A 20,731-nucleotide genomic window follows, 5' to 3' on the forward strand; every position below is an offset into this window, starting at 1 on the left:
TGGACTCTCTGCAGACCACTCGCATATGATTGAAGCCACTGCAAATAGAAACGGTCAGTGTGATTTAACATGGCAAGGCCCTCGGAGTTCTCTTAAGAGGGTGATGGGGTGCATTAGAATAAGGAGGGTGAGGATAGAGGGAAAGCGAGGGGAGTGGTAATAAGGGAAGTTGTAGTTAATGATATGAGGACAGCTGGCCAGCAGAGAAGGAACTGACCTGAAAAGAGGTTATGAAGTGAAGAAAAGAAAAAGTCTTCAGAATATAAGCTAGAAACCTTTTTTTATAGTGTTGGGAAACACGTTCATTATAGATATACTCATAAAAGTACTTACACTGTCTTATCTTTTACAAATACAAACACAAGTATATTGTGCTATCTGTTTATCTGTAATAGGCTGAGTGAGATATTTCCAACGCTCCTGGTTCCGATAGTAAAACTCAAATAATTGTTTTCTTTTGACAATGTTTAAGCCATCAGTTTAAAAGATTAAAAACAGCAGAAGAAATCTTGTTTTTTTACAAAGAAATAAAAAAAGTCGACTCAAGTAAACCTTGTTCACTGAGTTTAAAATACTTTTACGAACCTTTTGAGAAAACCAAATTAATTCTCTTTTAAATTCTAGGTCAATTGTGGGGTAATTCAGCAACTGTGGCTCCTTGTTTTTGTCCTCTACTGTAAAGGACACTGTATACTGTAGCTTCTCAATGGCAACTACTATTTTTTGCCTTCAGATATGTCCACCATGCAACTATTACATACCAACACAGAAAGAAAGTTGAAATAATGAAAACGGCTGATCCTGACATGTACCCATGAGCTCGTTACATCATCCCACTGAGAGTCCTGTGTTTCCGTGTTGAGTAACACGGAGGGCATTGTCTCAGGAAGCGACTACAATAGGAACATAACATTGGGAAAGCAGCACCTCCCTCTTGTGAGTGTGAGCACAGATACGGGCTCCGATCTGCTGCACTGCCATTACACGTGATCTGTGTGGAGGGACTCTCAGCGCGACGGGCCTGTGGACTCTCACCAGCGCTGAGCCTGGAGGGGAGCAGCGGCTTAAAGTTGCCGTCTGGACTCGTGCTGCTGCGGGAAACGGGATTCATTAATCAAATGACATTTTCTGGTGAATTAAAGATGCCTGGCCCTATATGATTTACTCACTTTTAATGTGTGTGCGTGTGTGTGTGTGTCTATGGCATGAAGCCATGACACTTGATTTACAAGCATATATAACAATGTAATAAGGAGCAGGAGCTGTATGCTTTAGTTTCACCACATTGAGATCAAAATGAAACAATTAGTCAAACACGAGAAAGCATCCGTTCGTGTCCCGCTGAGGTCGACAGTTTTCTTTGTCAGCATTCTGTCTGCCGTCTTTGTTCACGTCTGTTCTCACTGTTTCTTTAGAGTTCGCCCTGTCCTCTATTTTTATACATTTCAACATGTTTGATGTCTTGAACACTCACATCCCTCCTAACAGTTCATCTACTAGAAGACATTTTGTTTCACTGTTTGTTGCCTTTGGAAACTTTAAGAACAAACTGCACCAAGGGAATCTGCAGAATGTGCAACCTGCTACGAAAACTCTCCCTGTTCAGTAAATCTGTCGACATGCTGCAGCTTCACATCAACCAAGAGGAATACACCAATGAACAAGTAAAAAAGCATCGTGGCCCCGATGTTGCAAAGTGGATTAAAAGAAATATACAAAACCATATTGAGAGAATTATTCATGCCAGCAGCATGTATGCATGAATGCATGCATTCACATTCATGTCATCTGCTTTGTGAGACCGCATCTTTGCTCATAAACGAATGAATCACGGTTTCTTTGATACCATCTATATGCGTGTGTGGGAGCAGGTGTGCTGTCTGGAGCTTCTCCGCCACTAGCTACACACCTGGTGCTTTAATGTTACTGATGACGCACCATCTTCTTCAGCATTCGTGTGGATGAGGCTGGATTTGTAATATTTCTAATATGAATGCAGCATAAAGAAGTTAGGGCTCATGAGCAGTACTCAAGGTAAAATTACAGTTCTTCAGGGGATAGAAGGTAAGTAGCCTTGAAGTCGTATTTCGGACCCGTAAAATGAACGAAAGGCGCTCAGTGCGTTCGCTTTAAGCCCATCGACCGCCTGCTCTCGCGGCACGCCCAGAGGCCGCGTGTGGTTGTTGAGTTTGAACATCATTAACGTGCGCAGTGACAGCAATGTATAGCAGAGGTAAGCACGCATGGATGGAGAGATGGTGGGTCGCAGGGAGGACCGAGAGAGCCGGGCTTTGAGGAATCTAATCCCAGAGTTAATTGGTATGACTGATGAAGACAAATTGAAATGGGTCAGCTGAATCAGCGAATAGAGGACGTGCGAATGTGTGCACACGTAAAGCATACCAACACGAGCACACAAACCCGGCCACTAGATCGCCGTGTGAGTGAGTCGACGGCGGTGAGGATCGCTGTTCTCCAGGATCTACCGGCGGCGGTGGCGGCGGAGGAAATTAACTTCCTCCGCCGGTTCAAGAATGCACCCCCCCCCCCCCCCCCCCCTCGGTGAAAGCTTTTTCTCAACACCGACGCTGCGCCATTGATTTTCCAATCCTCCTGCCTATTCACAGGTGGTCTTCTCGGAGGAGGTGGGGGGGGGGGGCGCTCCACCTCTTCTCTGTGCGCGTGGAAGCCCGGCCCTTTGAACGCCGTCCCTCGCGGGCCCCGCTAATTGAGCCAGATCAATTCACAGAAACGGCGAGCAGGTTGCCACAGTTGCCACATCAAAGGCATTCTAATAACTGCACACTGTGGCCATTACTGGGCCTGAAGAAGAAGAAGGGGGAAAAAAAGAGCCACATTTATGTTTGCTTCAAAGCAAGCGCGGCAGCGGTGAGTTTACAGAGAATCCAGACCTCCGCTGCTCCGTTTCAACGCTGCAATTTTTGACGCAAGGCTATTTGGGAGCAGCATTTGGGGAACAGAACACAGAGAAGTCACACATACATAAATACAAGCGCTCTAAATTGTACTTTAATTAGATCCTTTTTGTGCTGCTACAGTGGAAACCAAAAACACCACATGCAGACGGGCCCTAACGACAGACTGTAAGTGTTCGTCACACATTGCAATAATACCCTCATGATTTCTCTGTATCTGAGTTTCATACAGCGGCGGTCTGCTCTGCATCCTGCAGGGTTAGTTATGCCGCTGCTGTCTGTTGCCAGTTCTGCTTGTCCTTGTAACTTTGTTCATTAGTGTTGGCCTGTCTCCTGCCGTCTGAGGCTGGCACTCCTCTCCGTTTCCGCAGTGTCTTTCACTTCTTTTTCTTTCAGTCTCCCTCTCAATACAAATGTTCTCGCACACTTTCCCGACCGTTTTAGCTTCCATCTTTTTTTCTTCTTCTTTCTTTTGGTCTCCCACTCCAGCTCTCACTGATTTCTACTTCGCCTCCGTTTCTCACTCGCAGCTCGGCGGCACGTCTCCGAGCTGCTCTGCAAAATAATTTACCGCACGCAGAGCTCCCGCGGATGATTGAAGCGTAATTAGACGACGGAGACAGCGGAAGCCAACGGAGGTGCTCGGGAGCCGGCGCTTGTCAGATGGTCCGTCTCACTCTCACCGGCTTTGCCCTTCAAAACTATCACTTCTGCAAGAGGAGCGAGGGAGGGGGACTGTGTGCTCAGCCCCGGCACAGCTACGAAATGACACATTGGCAAGTGATTGTATCTTTTCTCTTTTTTATTTCATGAGTGAGATTATCTGCACTGCAGATATTTCCACGGGTATCAACCATTTCCTTCAATCGTGTGCCCCCCCGTGTACCCTCCTTAGAGCCAAAGGCCTATACAAAAAAGGACGTGAACTCAATCTTAAAACTAGAACATGATTTAAAGTTAAAAACCTATCTGCTGATTTACTGAAAAGAATATCAGGAGGGAATCAACAGGATGCCTGAGGAGCATCATTACAGTCAGAGAGCTGAGGAGAGACACATATGCAGGGAAAGGCGTGATTATAGCTTCATGCTATTGTCTCTCAAAGCTATGCTGTCCCCATGGAAAAGGCGCATGACGCTACGAGTGCTTGTTAACGGGTACAACTAGGAGAGGATGAGCGACGCATACACACTCGGCTTACGTGCCGACGAGCATCTTTCGGATGCGGGCTGTCTTCCAGTGTGGTGGGAAAGGAGCAGCATGCGGGCGACCGTAATCACGAGGACGCCCTTGTCGATGGCAGCTTCGGGGGGAAAGTGCTGATCGCCACACTGTGCTCCGACACCGCGCTGGATGTGTGAGAGGGGAAACGGCATCGCGTTCAAGGTTGGCGAACATCGAACGGAGAGGTGAGCGATGCTGCTGAGCGAGCACCTGTATCCCCAAAAGTCTGTCCAATTATCCCGCTGAATTCACGATACAATGCATCTCCCCCGGTTCTCCACAGATTAAACCAATGCTTGGGGGGGTGGAGGGCTCCGCTAGGCTAGCTGTTGTCAGCCACCGATGATAACGGCACTGTCAGCCATCCCCTTTGATCACCGCCCAGAGGTCACCCGATGTTGAGCCGCACCGTGGGGTCCTGGGTGAGCCGCGGCGTCAGAAGAGTCACCTTTAAAGCATAATAAGGAGACTGCTGACTGACTGCTGACCACCCGGAGGGGGATCTGTGCTCTTCGTATGAATATAAATGTAATATTGACAGCAAATCTTCCCCGGGAGAGAGGGAGGAAGGAAGAGACAAGCCGGGGAGATGAAGCAAGCGAAAGGTAGTGGGAATAAATGAGAGGGTGCAAGAGGACTGAACACTCCGATTGGCTTCACACCGTTAAACCGTCTGAAGCATCCGCCGCTGACTACTGGTTGATGGGCCGGTGCGAGCGCTCTGTTATCATAAACATTTGGGATTCACTTCATGGAGGCACTTTAATGACATTTTTAGCATAATTTCCCCACTGTAATGTGAAGTGAAGGGCAAGCCGCGCCTTTCTGTCTGCTTGTAGCTCCTGTAGACCGGATAAATATTGGCTGTTGGAAGCCGGAGGCCCACCGAGACACCGCTGCTTCAAATCAAGGCATTGGCAAAAGAAGAAGAATCAATGTCCTCGTCAAACGACAATAAGCAATGTCTTTGAGTAACATTTGGAAGGGTGAACTTCACTAATATTATGATTTTCTTAAAATAAATAAAAAATAGAGTGGAAGAAAACCGTATTTGACATGCCAGGAAACTAAAATAGAAACCAGGAAATGATTCCATCTTTGAAGGATAAAACATTAAAACTCAAACCACTTGCATCACAGGATTTCAAGCTCATATTGGCCCTAATGTGTGTGACATCAAAGCTGGGTGTACGTTGTCAGAATCCATATGATGTTACAGAGTTGTTTTGCAAATTATTGGCTCTACACAGAAAAAAAGAAGGAGGGAAAAAAAGTAGAAAAGGACAGCTTTGTTTTCATCCGGGCTGTTATCAGCAGAAAGCCGACTGCAGCGAGAATAGGGAGGGATGATTTCCATAAAGACTGGCTGTTGTCTGAAAGCAAGCAGCTGTCAGGCGGAATTACCTCTCCGACACAGACACCACAATCGAGGGCGCCCTTCCCATAATTCAGTCTGATTGGCTCAAGGGGAAAATGGCAGCCTGCGGAGAGTGAGGCGAGCGCCCGGTTGACAGGTTTGAATCTGCGAAGCTCAACGCGGCGTTTACCGGTTATCATCCTGTCTGCTCCGCGTGTCAGTTTTCACAGTTCAGAAAGCTACCTGAACAGAATGCCTTGGAGAATGGATTCCACGGTGGGAGGAGGGTGGTGTGTGCCTTCACTTAATGTCTCAAACACACACACACACATTTCTTTGTTAAATCCATGGATTATGTTTTTTAGATACACTGATGTATTGACCTATTATCCTGCCATCTATACGGTAGGAGCCCAAATAGTCATGTCTATTGAACCTTAGTTTAACAGTAGGGGGTCTGACTCCCCTAATAAAGACGTGACCCCCTGACCTCCCTCGTTGACTTTGACTCCCCCTGATTGTCATTGTATCATTCACACTCTGCTTCCATTACAGAGTATGTTCTGGTAAGTACTTATTGGCCCTTTTTCCCAAAGGCTCGATGAGCAGATCAATGCCACTCATGTCTTGGCTCTAATTATGGGGCTCGATCTGAGAGGCTGTTAGCTTAGCTTAGCTCTGCATACAGACGAGAAAGAGGTGGAAACAGCTAGCCTGGCTCTGCACCAAACAAACATCTAATAAACACGAACAAACTCTTGTGTGTTTAATCTTCTGGGCATCCAGTCTTTATGCTAAGCTAGGCTAATCACCTCCTGGCTCTATAGGCAGGGGAGTGAAATCAATAAACAAATCATCAGAAATGTCAAATGTAACTACTTATGTAGGGCCGTTGTAGGGTTTTTAATTGCAATATAAATGTGTAAAACATTAAAAACATTATCTAATGACCTCCAAACATAATAGAAAATGCAGTTGTGTTGCATGGGCATGTCATTTTGTAACATCTCAAGTGTCTCTTTGGTTGTGTGAATGAACACAAACAATAGAATCCATGTGTACTGTATACAAGCACGCACACAGACACGCACACACACGCACAAACCTGCACACACACACACGCGCTCCTCGCCGATGCTAAGTGCTCTTATCTGTGACTTGTGTAGAGGTGAGTGACAGGAAGGGAGGTGCAAGGGGGAAGTGTCCTTTAGGTATCTTAATTATGGCTCCTCTCCTCCCTCTCGCTGTCAGCGTCCCCGGGGGAGGGCAAGACAAAAGGAAGGCAATGTTTCATCTCTGCTGCCTTGCTATTTCAAATTCCACGGGGAGAAAGAGGAGAGAGACGGCAGAGTGTTACAGAGGGAATCAAGCGACGCTTCCCTCTCCCTCTCGGTGCGTCTCTTCTCGCCGTCTTTGCCGCTGTGCTTAAAATAAGGCTCCTTAATAAAAGCGTTTTAATGTCGTCGAGGCAGGAAAAGAAGGCGCAACTTGATTACCGTGACGGTTTTATTTAATGAGCTCAAAGCCTCTGGCTGCGACTTGCTTTTGTGTTTATTACTTTGTTGTGGAGAGATATATGTGACAAAATGGAGCCGGGGGAGTGAGAGAATGAGGCTGAATGCTCTTATTGTGGAAGTCGTCTGTGCTGCTGGCAATCGGCGTTGCCATTTACACCTTCCTCCAAGCGCACCTGGGTTTTCCATCCGGCCCCACCTGGGGAACGCTGGCGGAGAGGAGGGTGTCGGAGACACCTTGGCAGGTAGGCAGACACAAAGACAGCCTGCTGTTAATTATTGATGGGAATAAATTGCGCTCATTGCATATCTGGCAGGGGAACACACGGTGGATGTGAATACAAATGTGTTTCTGTGAATGTGAGAGAAAGTGTCGGTGAGGGGTTAGAGAGAGAACGGAGAGGGGGCAAGGCAGAGGGACGGAGAGTGATGGGAGTGATACCTGGTAAAGAGACATCAGAGGGGTGGAGAGCGAGTCTATGAAAGCAAACTACTCCTGAATGTCTCTCACAAGTGTGATAAAAGCAGTTGCGCCACAGAATGCTGGCCTTTCTATTTGTGTGAACAGAACAATGGACCATTACCAAAAAAAACCCAGAAATGCTAATAGGAAATGATTTTGTGAATGTGCCCACACACGCACACCTATGCAAACAAACATCCTCAAAAAGGTCAGCTCCTTAGATTTGAGACACTGGACCTCTCTCATGAACATATTGACTGAGAAAAGTGGAGCAATGCAAAGTAGGGGTGTTAAAATGAGCTGGGCAAAGAGCACGGGCGTCTTATCTGTATTCTGAGAGCCCGGCCTCTTATAAATATTGGAAGAAGGACACTGCTCGGGAGAGGAAACAGCCAAATGGTACATTTGAGAAATGGCACACCTGAGCACCGCGCAAAATATCATCTCCTCCTGTCAGATCTCATCCCATTTGATCAAAATAATTGCCACCTTCATCGTTATCATCAATTCTGTCATCGGCGCTGGCGCCATCGCCACGCTCCATCTCATCAGGGTTTCTTTGGCTTCAAGGAGGGGAGGGGGGGGGAGGGGTTCTGGATCAGATCAAATGCTGAGAAAATCACTCCTAGCCATCAGCATATTCATTGCTTTAATGCTGCTGACATTTTGCTCACCTATTTAAATATTCAGACAGCAGCAAATCCTGGGCTGGTACAGAAATAGCCCGGTGTAGCCGCGTGGGCTCGTCGATCATAGATGTCCGGAGAGAGAGCCCCGCTGTGCTTAAAGTCTGGATGAGTCTCTCCACAGCAGCAAGGGAATGAACGATTTAGAAGAGACGGATACGGAAAGGACCGCTGCGAGCCTGGACTGAGGGTGGACACACACTTATAATATAACCGATGTTGGACAGCCAAAGATGCAACAATCCACATTAAGTCCCGATCTTAATATCCGGTACAAGATTCCGAGGTTAAACGGTGGATAGGCGCACACCCCGCCAGTGTGTTCTTCCTCAAAACCACACCTCTCCATGTGTGTCTCTGTGTGTCAACCTGGCAACCCACTGGGCCCCCCCCCCCACTGTCCAACTGGAACAGCGCGTCTCATCTGCTTCCACTCGAGTGGGCTCATAACGCGGCGCAACACGGGACGAGCGGCCGGTCAGTCTTCAGTTACGGCCGCGCCGCCGTACGCGCCGGCACCCGAGCCGCTGCGCCGTGGAATAACGCCACGTGCTCCGCACGTGACGGCGTCCGCGTGACCACTTGAAAGGGGCGACGACAACATGTGCAAAACAAAGTCAGGATGCTGGGTCGTGTGAGACTGCAGCTTTTGTCACCGAGTGCCGGTGAGATGAAACAGACCCTCCTCCGTGCACCGCGGTCGCCTCCCCGCTTGTCACGCGGCCATACAAGCGCAGTTAGAAGCCCACATTTAAGAGCCTTCTTGTGAGTCGTTAAACAGCAGAGCTATGCTGAGAATTACTTTCTAATTACTTTCTATAAAAGTGTGTTTATGGACAAAACCAGTTCTTTCAGATTCAGCAAAGTCCAACGAGTGTTTTAAGTGCACAGTATTAAATATTTCGAGGGCGCGAGACACTCAACAAAAGTGCTCATGATCAAGCGAGAGGGACTGGCGGCGCTGTGTTTTTAAACACTTCTTACCTTGGCCATTTGGGCCTGCACCCCGGTGGCTTTGAGAGACGACACGGCCTTCTGTGCTGCAGCCGGGCTGTCAAAATCCACAAAGCCATATCCTGCAGAGAGAGGAAGGAGAGAGAGAGAGAGAAAGAAAGAAAGAAAGAGGAAGTCAGGCATTAGTAAAGACGAAATAAAGGCCGATGACTAACAAGGAGAATGACAGGCGCCTGGTAATTGTAGCCGTAATAGGTTGGTAACACGACGACAGAGGCTGCCAGTTCTCATATCTGGTGAGCACTACATTGTTTGATAATTAGCGACACTGACGTTCATAGGGGGATGCTATGCATCTTAATTAGTGGCACGGATGAGCGATTTAGTAATAACAAACCCCGGCACCCTGCCCACCTCCACCTCCACACACACACACACACACAGAGGGAGACGCAAACAAAATCACACCGGCGCCGAGTAGCGTGAGAATGAGGAACACGGACCATCACTGCTTCCTACTTGTGGTTTTTAATGACAACACACACACATGTTGGGAAAGGATACGACACACATTCATTCATTGACACACGCAGAGAGGCGCGTCGATACATTCCTCAGATATTGATTTTTGTCATCGTCTTTTTCAGCCTTTTGAATTTCCAGAGGCTGTGAAGTTGGCCGGCCCACATCGAGTTCCTCACCGCCCGGCACATTAAACACAGCCTCATTTCACTGCCTCCGTAATCCTCTCCTCTGTAACAAATCTCTCAAAGGTCGACGGCGTGCAGCGGAGACGCTGCCGTCCCTCTTACAGACACCTAAACGCTTATATTTCTCAAACGGAGCCTTTCGGTCCACTTACTTCCCGCCTTTGTCCCTCCCCGTCTCTAAACCACTCTCTCTCTCTCTCTCTCTCTCTCTCATCGTCTCTCCCCCTTGTATTTTTTCTGACGTTAACAGCCGCCGGCCCCCATGTGGAAATCCATCACCGGAGGAAAGCGGAAGGGAATGAAATCTGTGATTTATGAGTTATTGTGATCCGGGATGTATCGGAGACGGGGGTCACGTCTGTGTTAATTAAAATTTGGTGGCGGATTAAAAGCAGTCAATGGGTGCCCTATGATCCACTGTTTCAGAGTGTAATTAGAAAAGGATAATGGGTGTGAGGCGGGGGGGGACCGGCTGCTGTGGTTTGCTCCATCATGTTACGGGCGATGTGAGAACGCTCATGAATATAACGCCTCGCTTTCTCACCATGTGTTTCTTCAAAAACAACTCTAACCCGCCTCACTGTGTCAGACGTTCGAGGTGTGTGTCTGTGTGTGTCTGTGTGTGTCTGTGCGGTGGAGGTGGCGGGGAGGGGTCGGGGTCACTTTTCTATCGGCTGGCGGCGAAGGGGAGTGTGGAGCGATGTGAAAACCGTAACCTGTGGCGGAAGAGAAATCGAGTGCGAGGTCTGATTAATGGCCAGCTGTTGGAGTGGGGCTGGGAGGGGCTCTTTAATTGTGGAAATATGAAGAGTGAGAGCCAAATGATTTAAATAGAGGCGACAGTCAGCCAAAAATCTGCCCTTTCTTTAAAAAGTAATTACTTCTCAAAGGAGACACCAGGTAGACAGAATGGCCAACCATTTAATTACATTAATAAACCTAGAAATGTGCTCATTTAATATATTATCACATGTTATTCATTTATTTCTTTAACACAGTATTCAAAGCAACACTTGACTTGCATAAAGAGCAGTTGAAACAGAAGAAGGTATTATACTGCAGGGCCGCTTCAACCCAATAAGAAACACATATGTTCGGTGTTGCCTCGCCTTATCGAACCATGAGGATCATTTGGGGATTTTCTTCTTTGGCCAGGTTATTTTTGAGATATGGCCTCTTCTTTTTCGAATTTTGAAAGCAGCTTCCCTGTTTCCATGGGATTACAGATGGGTGACAAACTACCATCATCACAACATGGGCCTCGGCACAGACTGAATAGTCTGAGAAGAATAAAAACATACAAACCAAAAATACATTCCCTTTTTGTTGTTTTGGTGGTGGGGGTTGAGGGGAGTGCCGTGTAAAGGGCAATCGATATGGAAAGAGTTGTTGTCCCTCGTTTCTAACAATCTCCCACTGTCTACGCAGCGTTTGATTAAAGCCAACTCACACGAGCCATATGCTGAACACAATCCATCAGTCCGTACACAGAAACAACGCCGTTCCCTTTCCTTTAAACTCACTTGAAATACATTTCTGTCAGTCAGCAGAGGAAAGTTCCCCGGCCACAATCCTCTCAGACTGCCGAGGGTTTTCGGCGAGGGTGAGATCTGGTGACCGTGAAGGCATTTAGCATGTGATTCACATCGTTGTTGTTCTCATTAAACTGTCCACCGAGCCCTCGTTCGGAGCCCGTTTCATGTTCAGGGTTGTCCCTTTCATTTGTCACGGACGAGTCTGTGTTTCTCTGTGTGCAGCGAGGCGCCACGTCTGTATCTGGAAAGAAAAGTTGCCGTTGAATCCTTCAAAATGAAATTCGACGACGCGAGCGCCGCGAAACAAAGAAAGATGGACACCTCAGTTACGGAGGCAGAAAACACCGACATGGCTGTTTATAAATGTGGGAAAGAAAAACAAAACGACCTGCATGGCTACACACAACCAGAGGTATGCACGTTTTGTAGTTGTTTTTGGAAATTTGGGTGAATTAACCCTTTAACCCTTGTGTTGCCTTCGGGTCAATTTGACCCGATTCAATGTTTAACCCTCCTGTTACCTTTATATTTACTAACATATTTTACCCTTGAGGTCAATATGACCCCAGCTATTAAAATCTCCAGAAAATTATTTGAATTAATATTGTTTTCCAAGTTTAAGTGTGAGGTACTTTATGTTTGTTTGTTGACTCCCGAAAGAACACCGACATTAAACATTGAATCGGGTCAAATTGACCCGAAGGCGACAGGAGGGTTAAATATTGAATCGGGTCAAAATGACCCGAAGGCAACACAAGGGTTAAACAAAACAGATAACACATTCTCTGCAGATCTAAGAACATATTAAAATCACATCAAGAGAACCACACAGACGGTTACTGCAGCCCTCAGGGCGACGCCGGCTTCTCTCTAATAATCTGAACGTACCTGGGACCCCCAATTACAAATGTAATATTCACCCCACTGCCACCTGGAGTGCACTTATCAAACTTTCAGCAGGATGAGGATTTTGGAGAATGCTGACCTATATTCAGACAGCTCTGAATGGATGAAGGAGTGAGGGGGGGGGGGCGGGCGACTACAAAAAGGGAGGGAACAGGGGGGCTTTGCCCCGAGGAAAACTGACTTGACACTATAGCTGCCTCCAGTAAGAGTTCTAGTTTGCTCTTCCCCTGTGAGGTTACTGGAGCAGATATACACGCACCATGGCTGTATAATGTGGCATTTTGATTCGCAGCAGCACATCTGTTCAAGGATTGTTCTGTTGCAATAAAACATAATAATTGAGAGATATGAAGGCAGCTTGAGTCTGTTTGTGCTTTTATCAGAAAGAATGGCGGTGGAGGTTATGGGAGAGTCAGAATCTGTGTGTGTGTGTGAGCTCCTCTGCTTCCAGACTTGTGACAGCCAGCTTTAGTATCAGACCTAAGAGGTGATGTGGCTCATCCTCACAGCTTAAAGAGTGAAGTGTAGATTGATACATGATATTTATATACTTCAGATATTTTTAGATTAAGGAATTGATATTTTTTCCCACCCTTGCTTTGGTTATGTAGCGTTAGCAATGTAAGACATGTGTCCCTACAATATTCACTATTTATGAGAACCCATCATGTTGTTCAGTTTGCATCCCACTCAGATATTGGACACCAGGTAGCTCAGCTTGCCTGTGTCACCTCTGTTACTGCAGAATAAATTAATAATTTTTCGTTTACTACCAGTTGGACCTAACGTCCAAGTGTGTTTACTGCATAAACCGGTCTCTTGGCAAAAGATAATTAATTTCAGATGGACTTTATGTTCTAGACATTATGAACACAGTTTGGACCGTCGTATCACAATGATTACCCGAAGTCAGGGGCGGTTTTTCCTACAGGCGGTATAGGCGGCCGCCTAGGTCGCCATTCAGAGGGGGGCGCAGTTTAAAAAATAATAATATGTGCCACAAGTGACCCAGACCTTCTAAGATTGTTGTTTGCCAGCCATCAACAGAACAGAAAACAAAAAAACCATTATTTGCAGGCGACGAGGGAGTGAATGTGCACCGTTGATCAGGGGGGCGTGGCCGGAGCGTAGTTCAGCACAGACGTGACATTTTCTCAGGGATTTTGTTCTTTATTTAATGTTTGTTCATTGTTGCGATCGTTGTTCTGTTTATTTGAAAGAAATTCAGTCTTGCAGGGCAAAATAGCGTTTGAAAGTTGCAATTCCGTTTTCGTGCAAAATCGTTTTTAATACAAAAAAATTGTGGGGGGGGGGGGGGGCGCCACGAGTGAAGCTCGCCTAGAGCGCCAAATGTGCTAGGGCCGCCCCTGCCCAGAGTCATTAGGACGTTGTTTCCAGGGAAGATACACATCTTTGTCTTATCATTGCTATATAAAAGACTTAAAAAGTTGTTTATGATATCATCCAGAGCATCTATTTGAAATGCACTCAATCCTTTTGTATATGATGAGAAAAGGAAAAGACTGTATGCACAATTGGTCGCAGCTCCAGTCTTGTTGATGTATTACGTGTGTACAGAATTACCAGGTACTGTGTGTCTATGCGTGTGTGTGTGTGTGTGTGTGTGTGTGTGTGTGTGTATCTGCTGTATGCATGTTCTTTGGTTAGCCCTTGAGCAGGAGAAACAGTCGATAGAGTTGTGAAGAAGAAGAAGAAGAAGAAGAAGAAGAAGAAGAAGAAGAAGAAGAAGAAGAAGAAGAAGAAACGCTCGATTGCGGACATTCTCCTCTCAGTTGTTTTAACAACACCCGCACTCGCACACAGAGGCGTGTGTTTCCTGAAGCCAAGTCCACGCTGTCCTCCTCCTGTATTCAACGCGGCTCTCATCTTAAGTGGGATGCAGAGGGCGACGTGTTGCTTTGAAGCCTCGGCAACAACACACACATCCAATCGATGGCTGTCACTTAAAGGCGGCTCACAGTGACTGACTGCATGCGCGGTCGCTGATAATGGTGTGCGGCTGCACATTAATGTGCACACACTGGCAGTATGACACACACACACACACACCCGCTGTATGTACAGACACACTGACTGTCTCTCAGAGAGGAATAAAGAGAACATGAGCTGCCGTATCATATTTCCTGGTCTGGCTCTAACAGAGAGCCTGTCAAGATAAAAGGACCATCTTCAATCAGTCGCTACGGGACGGCGCTCTGCTTCTACTGCGGGCCGGTGACTGTGCTCCTCGTATCGGATGTGTGTGTGTGTGTGTGTGTGTGAGAGGCAGAGTGGGTGTGAGGAGGAGTAGGTCTACGGTATAGACGATGCCACCTCGGGCTACACTCAGCACAAAAGTCTTCAGTGGAGAGCGGAGATAAGGGACTCATTACGGCGCGTGTATCGACGTATCAATCATCCACGCATCATTCATGCGCCGTCAAATTATGCTAATCCTAATTACTTCTGGGGAAATTAGCATTTTTTATCTGCTAATAGTGGGGATTGTTTGGGGTTTCCTCGCCACTGTAGCTACCACTATTTCCCCCAATATTTTCCATTTTTCACATTCTAATATTCAGCTCTAATGATCCCATTTCGCACAGCACACAATGGAATAATAATGCCCTAAGTATGAATAATGAATTGACGACACGTCACGGAGCATTATAATGGCGGACGGGACAAACGGTGTAATTGTTTACGTCCTTGTGAGTCATCAAGAGAAGGTCTGAAGCTGCGGTTGCACATGGGAGATTAATCATCGCGCTTACACCAATGTTAATTCGCAGTTTGCATGTATAAAAGTCATTATGGTTAATGGAGGAGATAGATGCGCCGCGCCATGGACAAATATGCATAACAATGCCTGTAATATGATTCTTATGATTCATGGTGCAGCCGGCGTACCGCATCACTCGAGGTATGTTCGTTGCGACGACCTCGCTCGGCTTTCCTTCTGCCGACACGGGACTTTGTGTTTTTGTGAGTCCACACTGTGTGTGCAGTCGTATGTGGGGCTGAAATGATGAGTCACTTCACGCATTTGTTGATGAGTAGTACGTTAACTGATCATTATTTTGAGAATCAAGTCATTTATCAAGGAAAAAAAGGGCAATTTTCAGCAGTTCCTTCTTCTCAAGTGAGACGATCGACAACAGACCGAAGCACTACATTCTCACATCTGCAAAACTTTAACCAGCAAATGTCACATTTCTTCTGCAATAAATGAGAAATAATTACGTGATCAATGGAATGGTTGTTGATGATTAATGAATTGACGACTGTCGATCAATGAATTGTTTCAGCACGAGTAGCGTTTATTTTCTCTTTTTTTAAATGACTGTGAAGTGAATATCGTAAAAAGACTAAACAAGTCAATAGCCAGATGGCATCCCTGAGTAACGGAGGCCAAGACCAGAGCAGACCGCCGTGGTCTCACTCCAGACCAGAGCCGAGCATCCTCACTGGGACTCGCTGCATTCCTCTGTCCTTCTGCCTTCATCCTGCACCACCAGTGGTGACTGATGATACATGTTGTGGCTACCCTCTACTAAACCCTGCACTGGTGTTGTGTGTGTGTGTGTGTCTGTCTGTCTGTGCGTGTATGTGAGGGTAAGTGAGTAAACAGGGGAAGACCATAAATCTATCTTTCAGTTGGAGGTTTTAGCAAAGAGAAACATATGCAAAACAAACCACACAGACACACACTTGCACGTTGTGTATTAACATATCGCTTGATACTCGCGCAATAATAATTAAAAATAGTAATTTGGAACACGTTTGGCAGCAATTTAAAATTGCACGAGGCGTTGTTACGATCAGTTGTGCAGCCCTGAATAATAAAGAAACAATAACACTACAACCTCATCTACATGTGGCATCCTACTAAATGTGCAACCGCTCCAATCCATGGCGTCTGCAGTGCACACATGAGCCTAAATACACATCGGGGAGCAACAACATGCACGCACACATGAAGCCCCTCCTATGCACCCACGGACTGCAGGAAGGACTCAGAAGTCAGATCCCTGGTTTCTCGGTCCAGCCTCAGCATCCTGCCTCCCGTGGGCTTGGAGACAACACGATTTGTAGTGAAATGACTCTCGCAGAGGGCTTCTCGATATTAGACACAGGCGAGGATTTAGCGGTACAGGCAATTAACTTATCAACCCTGAAGCATGGATTTATAGCTGAAGCATTCGTCTGGGGCTGAAGCAGCCAACGCATTGGCTGTATTGTATTTCATGTCATCTTCTCTGCAGGTAGAGGAGTGTCCTTGTCGGAGAGCTGCAGTCGGGATCTGCAGAGGGCGAAGAGCCAGGGCGCGTGGCCAAAAGGGGCCGCTGGCAGCTCATTGTGCCGAAGACAAACTGAACAGGAGGTTGGGAAAACAAATTCCTCATCCAATATCTGTGCAAATGTCTCAGATGAGTTCGGTGCAACAGCGGTGCCCCCGCAGACGAGGGAAAGATTGGATGCACGTAAGGGATGAAACTGCTTGACATTCATGTGACCCTGACGCCCGGGCCACAATTCTTTCATTTGATTTAATAATAAATGTCATATATGTTTATTTCAGACACAAAGCGGTGAAGAAGCGTGTGCTCATTGGTAAATAATAAATAAATAATACCAAAAGACAATTAAAAGCTGGCACTTCATGTATTAATAGAGCCATGCAGGTCACAGCACGTTCCACAACACTGCCCTGTAAACCTTTCAAAATAAAAGCCTCGTCTCAGCAAACGAATTGATCCTGTCGACAGAAAGACACAAGAGGGCTTTCATCGAGAAAATGGAAACAGGAAGTAAAAAATAAATGTTGACTTTGTTTTATGTCTGTGACACTCTCTTGAGATAAATACATCAACACTGCAGTAATGTTTCTGTTCTTTAGAAACTAATATCAGACGGACTGGCAAATCCCTCGGCAGTGTCCCCATGAGGTACTTCTGGTTACACTGAAGTAGGGATGAAATGTGAAACAATATGTTCGATTCATATTTTCAAAAGGTTGAATATTAAAATATATGAACACCTGGGTTCACAATAATGATCTCCTCCCCACCTCGGCCTTCCTTTCTTCAAGGTCCCTCGTTCCATCTGAATTTTTCTTCCTTTTTTGCCCTCCTTCCTTTGTTCCTTAATTAATTCCTATCCGTTTACTCTGGGCTAGAGCAGAGCACCATATGGCTTCTACTTCACTATCAGCTATAAATCCAGCATGACAGTTGTAGACACCATTTCACATACGTGTGTGTTATATCAGGTCTACAATTATGGTAAAATCTACGCTGAGGTGCTAAAAAATGTCATCGAGACGAATGTTATCAGAAGACCTAGCTTCTATAGAAATACAAGATCATCTTCACAGACCTGAAGAGATGTCACAAATAAAGCCTTCGCACTTTGAAAGAACGTCTCTCCTCGTTGACATTCACCGATTTAAAGTAGCAGAGGAAGATGTCTCCTAAACATTTCGAATATGGTCTTCATTGAGATCGGTGGATAACGTCTCCGCTCAGCTCCATCAGCGCGTCGGCTTAATGGCAAACGCTGACGTGTTTGGTGCATGTGAAGAGCACTCATGAGAGGTTCGAGACCAAAAGGGTGTTAATTACTTGTCAAGAGGTTGTTAAAACGAGACCCGGGGCAGAAAAAAACACTCAGTGGCTATACAGAACCAGCAAAGAACATACACAAACACACACACACACACACACACACACATACACAGGTTAGAATGTAACATAACCCTAGATAGCTGCTCATTATGGTCCCCGTTGATATGAGAATGCCACAAGCAGAAAAGCACATTTAGACACAGAGAGCAGGTGCAGTCCTTGTTTCGCACTTCTCTCTCTCTCGCTCCACCTATGGAGGGTCTTAAAATAACTGCACTCCCATCATTCAGACTGTTCCAGGGGAATTTATACGGTGACTTTTTGCGCCGGGTGCCATCTTGTGCGCCACCACACTACCCCCACTTGTGAGCGGCACGTTGTAATAAGCGATGTAATAACGCCCGGTACCTCAAAGCGCCACCAGCGAGACGAGAGGATCAGGTAAATATCAGAACAAAGACGGATCGATGAAAATTAGGCGCCCTTGTAGCAGAGGGAAAATCTCCAGGTGGAGACGCACATTAGAAATCAAAGTGTCCCGATCCCTTCACGAGGCGCATTCCTTTTCTCTTGCATCGGTTCGTCATTCATGAGGATCGGCCCGGCCGCCCCCAGCTGGCTCTCCTCCTCGTTGCAGTTATGATTAATGCCTTCCTTAACCAATCAAGGCTGTGATCATTAGTCAGGGGATGTGCAGGGGGGGGGGCCGGGGCCTTGGCACGCCAGTGGACGGCCGAACCTCTCGCTGCAGTTTCCCCCGCCATCCACGGCTTAGGTTCAGGATAAGAGATGATCCGAGCTACGCCCCCTCACCTTGCACCAGTGCCCTCTGGGGGATTTTGTCAACAAACGAGACAAAGAAGGGAGCCGATGACGAGAGAGGGAGCGGCCTCGCGGTGACAAACATCTCCAACAGAGCGTCTGCATGAACTCTGTTTAAGTTCATTGCAGAACCGTCGGTCTCTGTTTGGATCCACGAGACGGACAGTCAACAATAACGCCGGAGGAACAAACACATTCCTTCAATCTGCGACGAATCCGTGTGCACAAAATGTCCTCGGGAAACCGCATCTATTTTCATCTGTGACTGTGGGGCGCCTGGGTTTCACCTCGCTGCGACCTCCATCGCACACACAGGCAGTCCTTCAGAACACGCACACATGTACGTCCGACGAGCGCACTGCATCCAAAGAAAGCACAGGAAGTGGAGGGGGGGGGCAAAGGGTCAGAGCTTAAGGAATGCAGCACTGATGGTCCAAGCTTCTTATATGTACAACAAACTTGGCCAATCAGATGCCTCCTTGGTGGTCGGCCAACTTGTAACTTAATGGAATGGAGATGGGGGGAGGGGGGAAAGGGGTTTCTTTATTGTGTGTGTGTGTGTGTGTGTGTGTGCATGTGATGCTAACAAAGGCTGCGGGTGTTATCCAGCGACGCTCTGCCTGCTGAATCTGTCCAAATCAATGTGATTGTCCCTCAGCTATCGCTAATTAGAGTCATTAATCGGCAATGCAAAGCAGGAAACGCCACGCGCCCCCCCCCCCCCCTCTCCCTCGCTCCTCCGGACGATCTCGCCTCTTTCTGAAACGGACTTTCAGCGAGCCGACGCGTTTGGAAAAGGTCCGCTCTGTGTTGGCCGCATTTCAGTCGAGATTCTCATCTGCACTATAATTCACTTTCAAAGGGCAGAGGGGGCGGCAAAGAGAATCCTTAATTGCTCCGGCACCGTGTACAACACAGACAGATGTTTATATCTCAGCCCTCTAATGAGAAACCAATAACGGATGCAAAAAGCACTCTCTCGTTTTTCAGTCCCCCCCCCCCCCCCCCCGCCTCTTTCCTACCCTAACCCAAATACACAGATGCACATGGACATGCCAATGAAAAACAGGCCTTTTTGGAGAGTGTCACCTCATTCATCAATAGCCTTTGTGCTCGGAGTCATGCAATACTCCACTCAGGCACTGATGCAGCAATACATCTGTTATTATGAATGCTACGCTGCCTATATTTCTCCATTAGGCTGATGCTGTGGTAAGGCAACTGGATGCTTCAGGTTGTAATGGTCAAGCTCCTGACAGGCTTTTAGATTGCACCCAGCGGTGATTCAGTATTCAAAAGGAAAGTTTTCAGGAACAGTATGCAAAGACCTTCTGCTGTATATTCATTATGATTACATTTGGTTTTCAGAGGGTTATTAAACCAAACATGTATTTCACTTTAATGGACACAATCAATTGTTTGGACACTTCAAACATGATTGGAGTTCGCCAAATAGGAAGTTAGCCTGTTTCACATCAATTCGCCCAAATCATAAATAGTAAAGGCGACAGTGATTCTTTCAAGATGCGAGTTTATGTAATGCCCTTGTGAGTTTTCAACATCCTCGAACAAAATGGATGGCGGGTTGCAGGGCGAAGAAATTAACAACAACAAACTGCCAAACACAGCGCCGCGAGAGACTATCTTCTCCTCTCATCCATCTCCCACCGGTCAGCGCGGCGGTCCGTCGCGGCAGCGCGCCAGTCAGACCGGTGCATCTCGACGCAGCCTTATCTCCTGGCGGCGGAGGGGGAAACGGAGGTCCTTTAGAGGGCTGAGGTCATTTCCTCTGCCTCCGGGCTCTGGCAGGAAAAAATAAAATCTCTCCATTTGGTCACACTGCTTTATTTCAAACGCAGCCGCTGCCTTTTAAGAGGCCCTCGTGGGCACAGATGGCAAACAAGCGGTTTTGGGTTCCCTGCAATCCATCCATCCCCCGCCCCCCCCCCCCCCCCTCTCTGCTGCATTTCTACAGTGACTGTGGAAGTGTAATATAG

At 46.9% G+C, this 20,731-nt stretch overlaps 1 protein-coding gene across 1 annotated transcript in view; it reads right to left on the minus strand.

Annotated features, from left to right (window-relative positions):
• Positions 1–20,731, minus strand: part of rbms3 (RNA binding motif, single stranded interacting protein) — a 182,406-nt gene that overhangs the window by 106,981 nt on the left and 54,694 nt on the right. The window contains exon 4 of the mRNA XM_056425448.1: positions 9,165–9,256. Coding sequence (XP_056281423.1) covers positions 9,165–9,256 — 92 coding nt within the window. The remainder of the gene's footprint in view (positions 1–9,164; positions 9,257–20,731) is intronic.

The sequence above is a fragment of the Pseudoliparis swirei genome, chromosome 1 (assembly GCF_029220125.1).
Source record: "Pseudoliparis swirei isolate HS2019 ecotype Mariana Trench chromosome 1, NWPU_hadal_v1, whole genome shotgun sequence".
Taxonomy (NCBI): domain Eukaryota; kingdom Metazoa; phylum Chordata; class Actinopteri; order Perciformes; family Liparidae; genus Pseudoliparis; species Pseudoliparis swirei.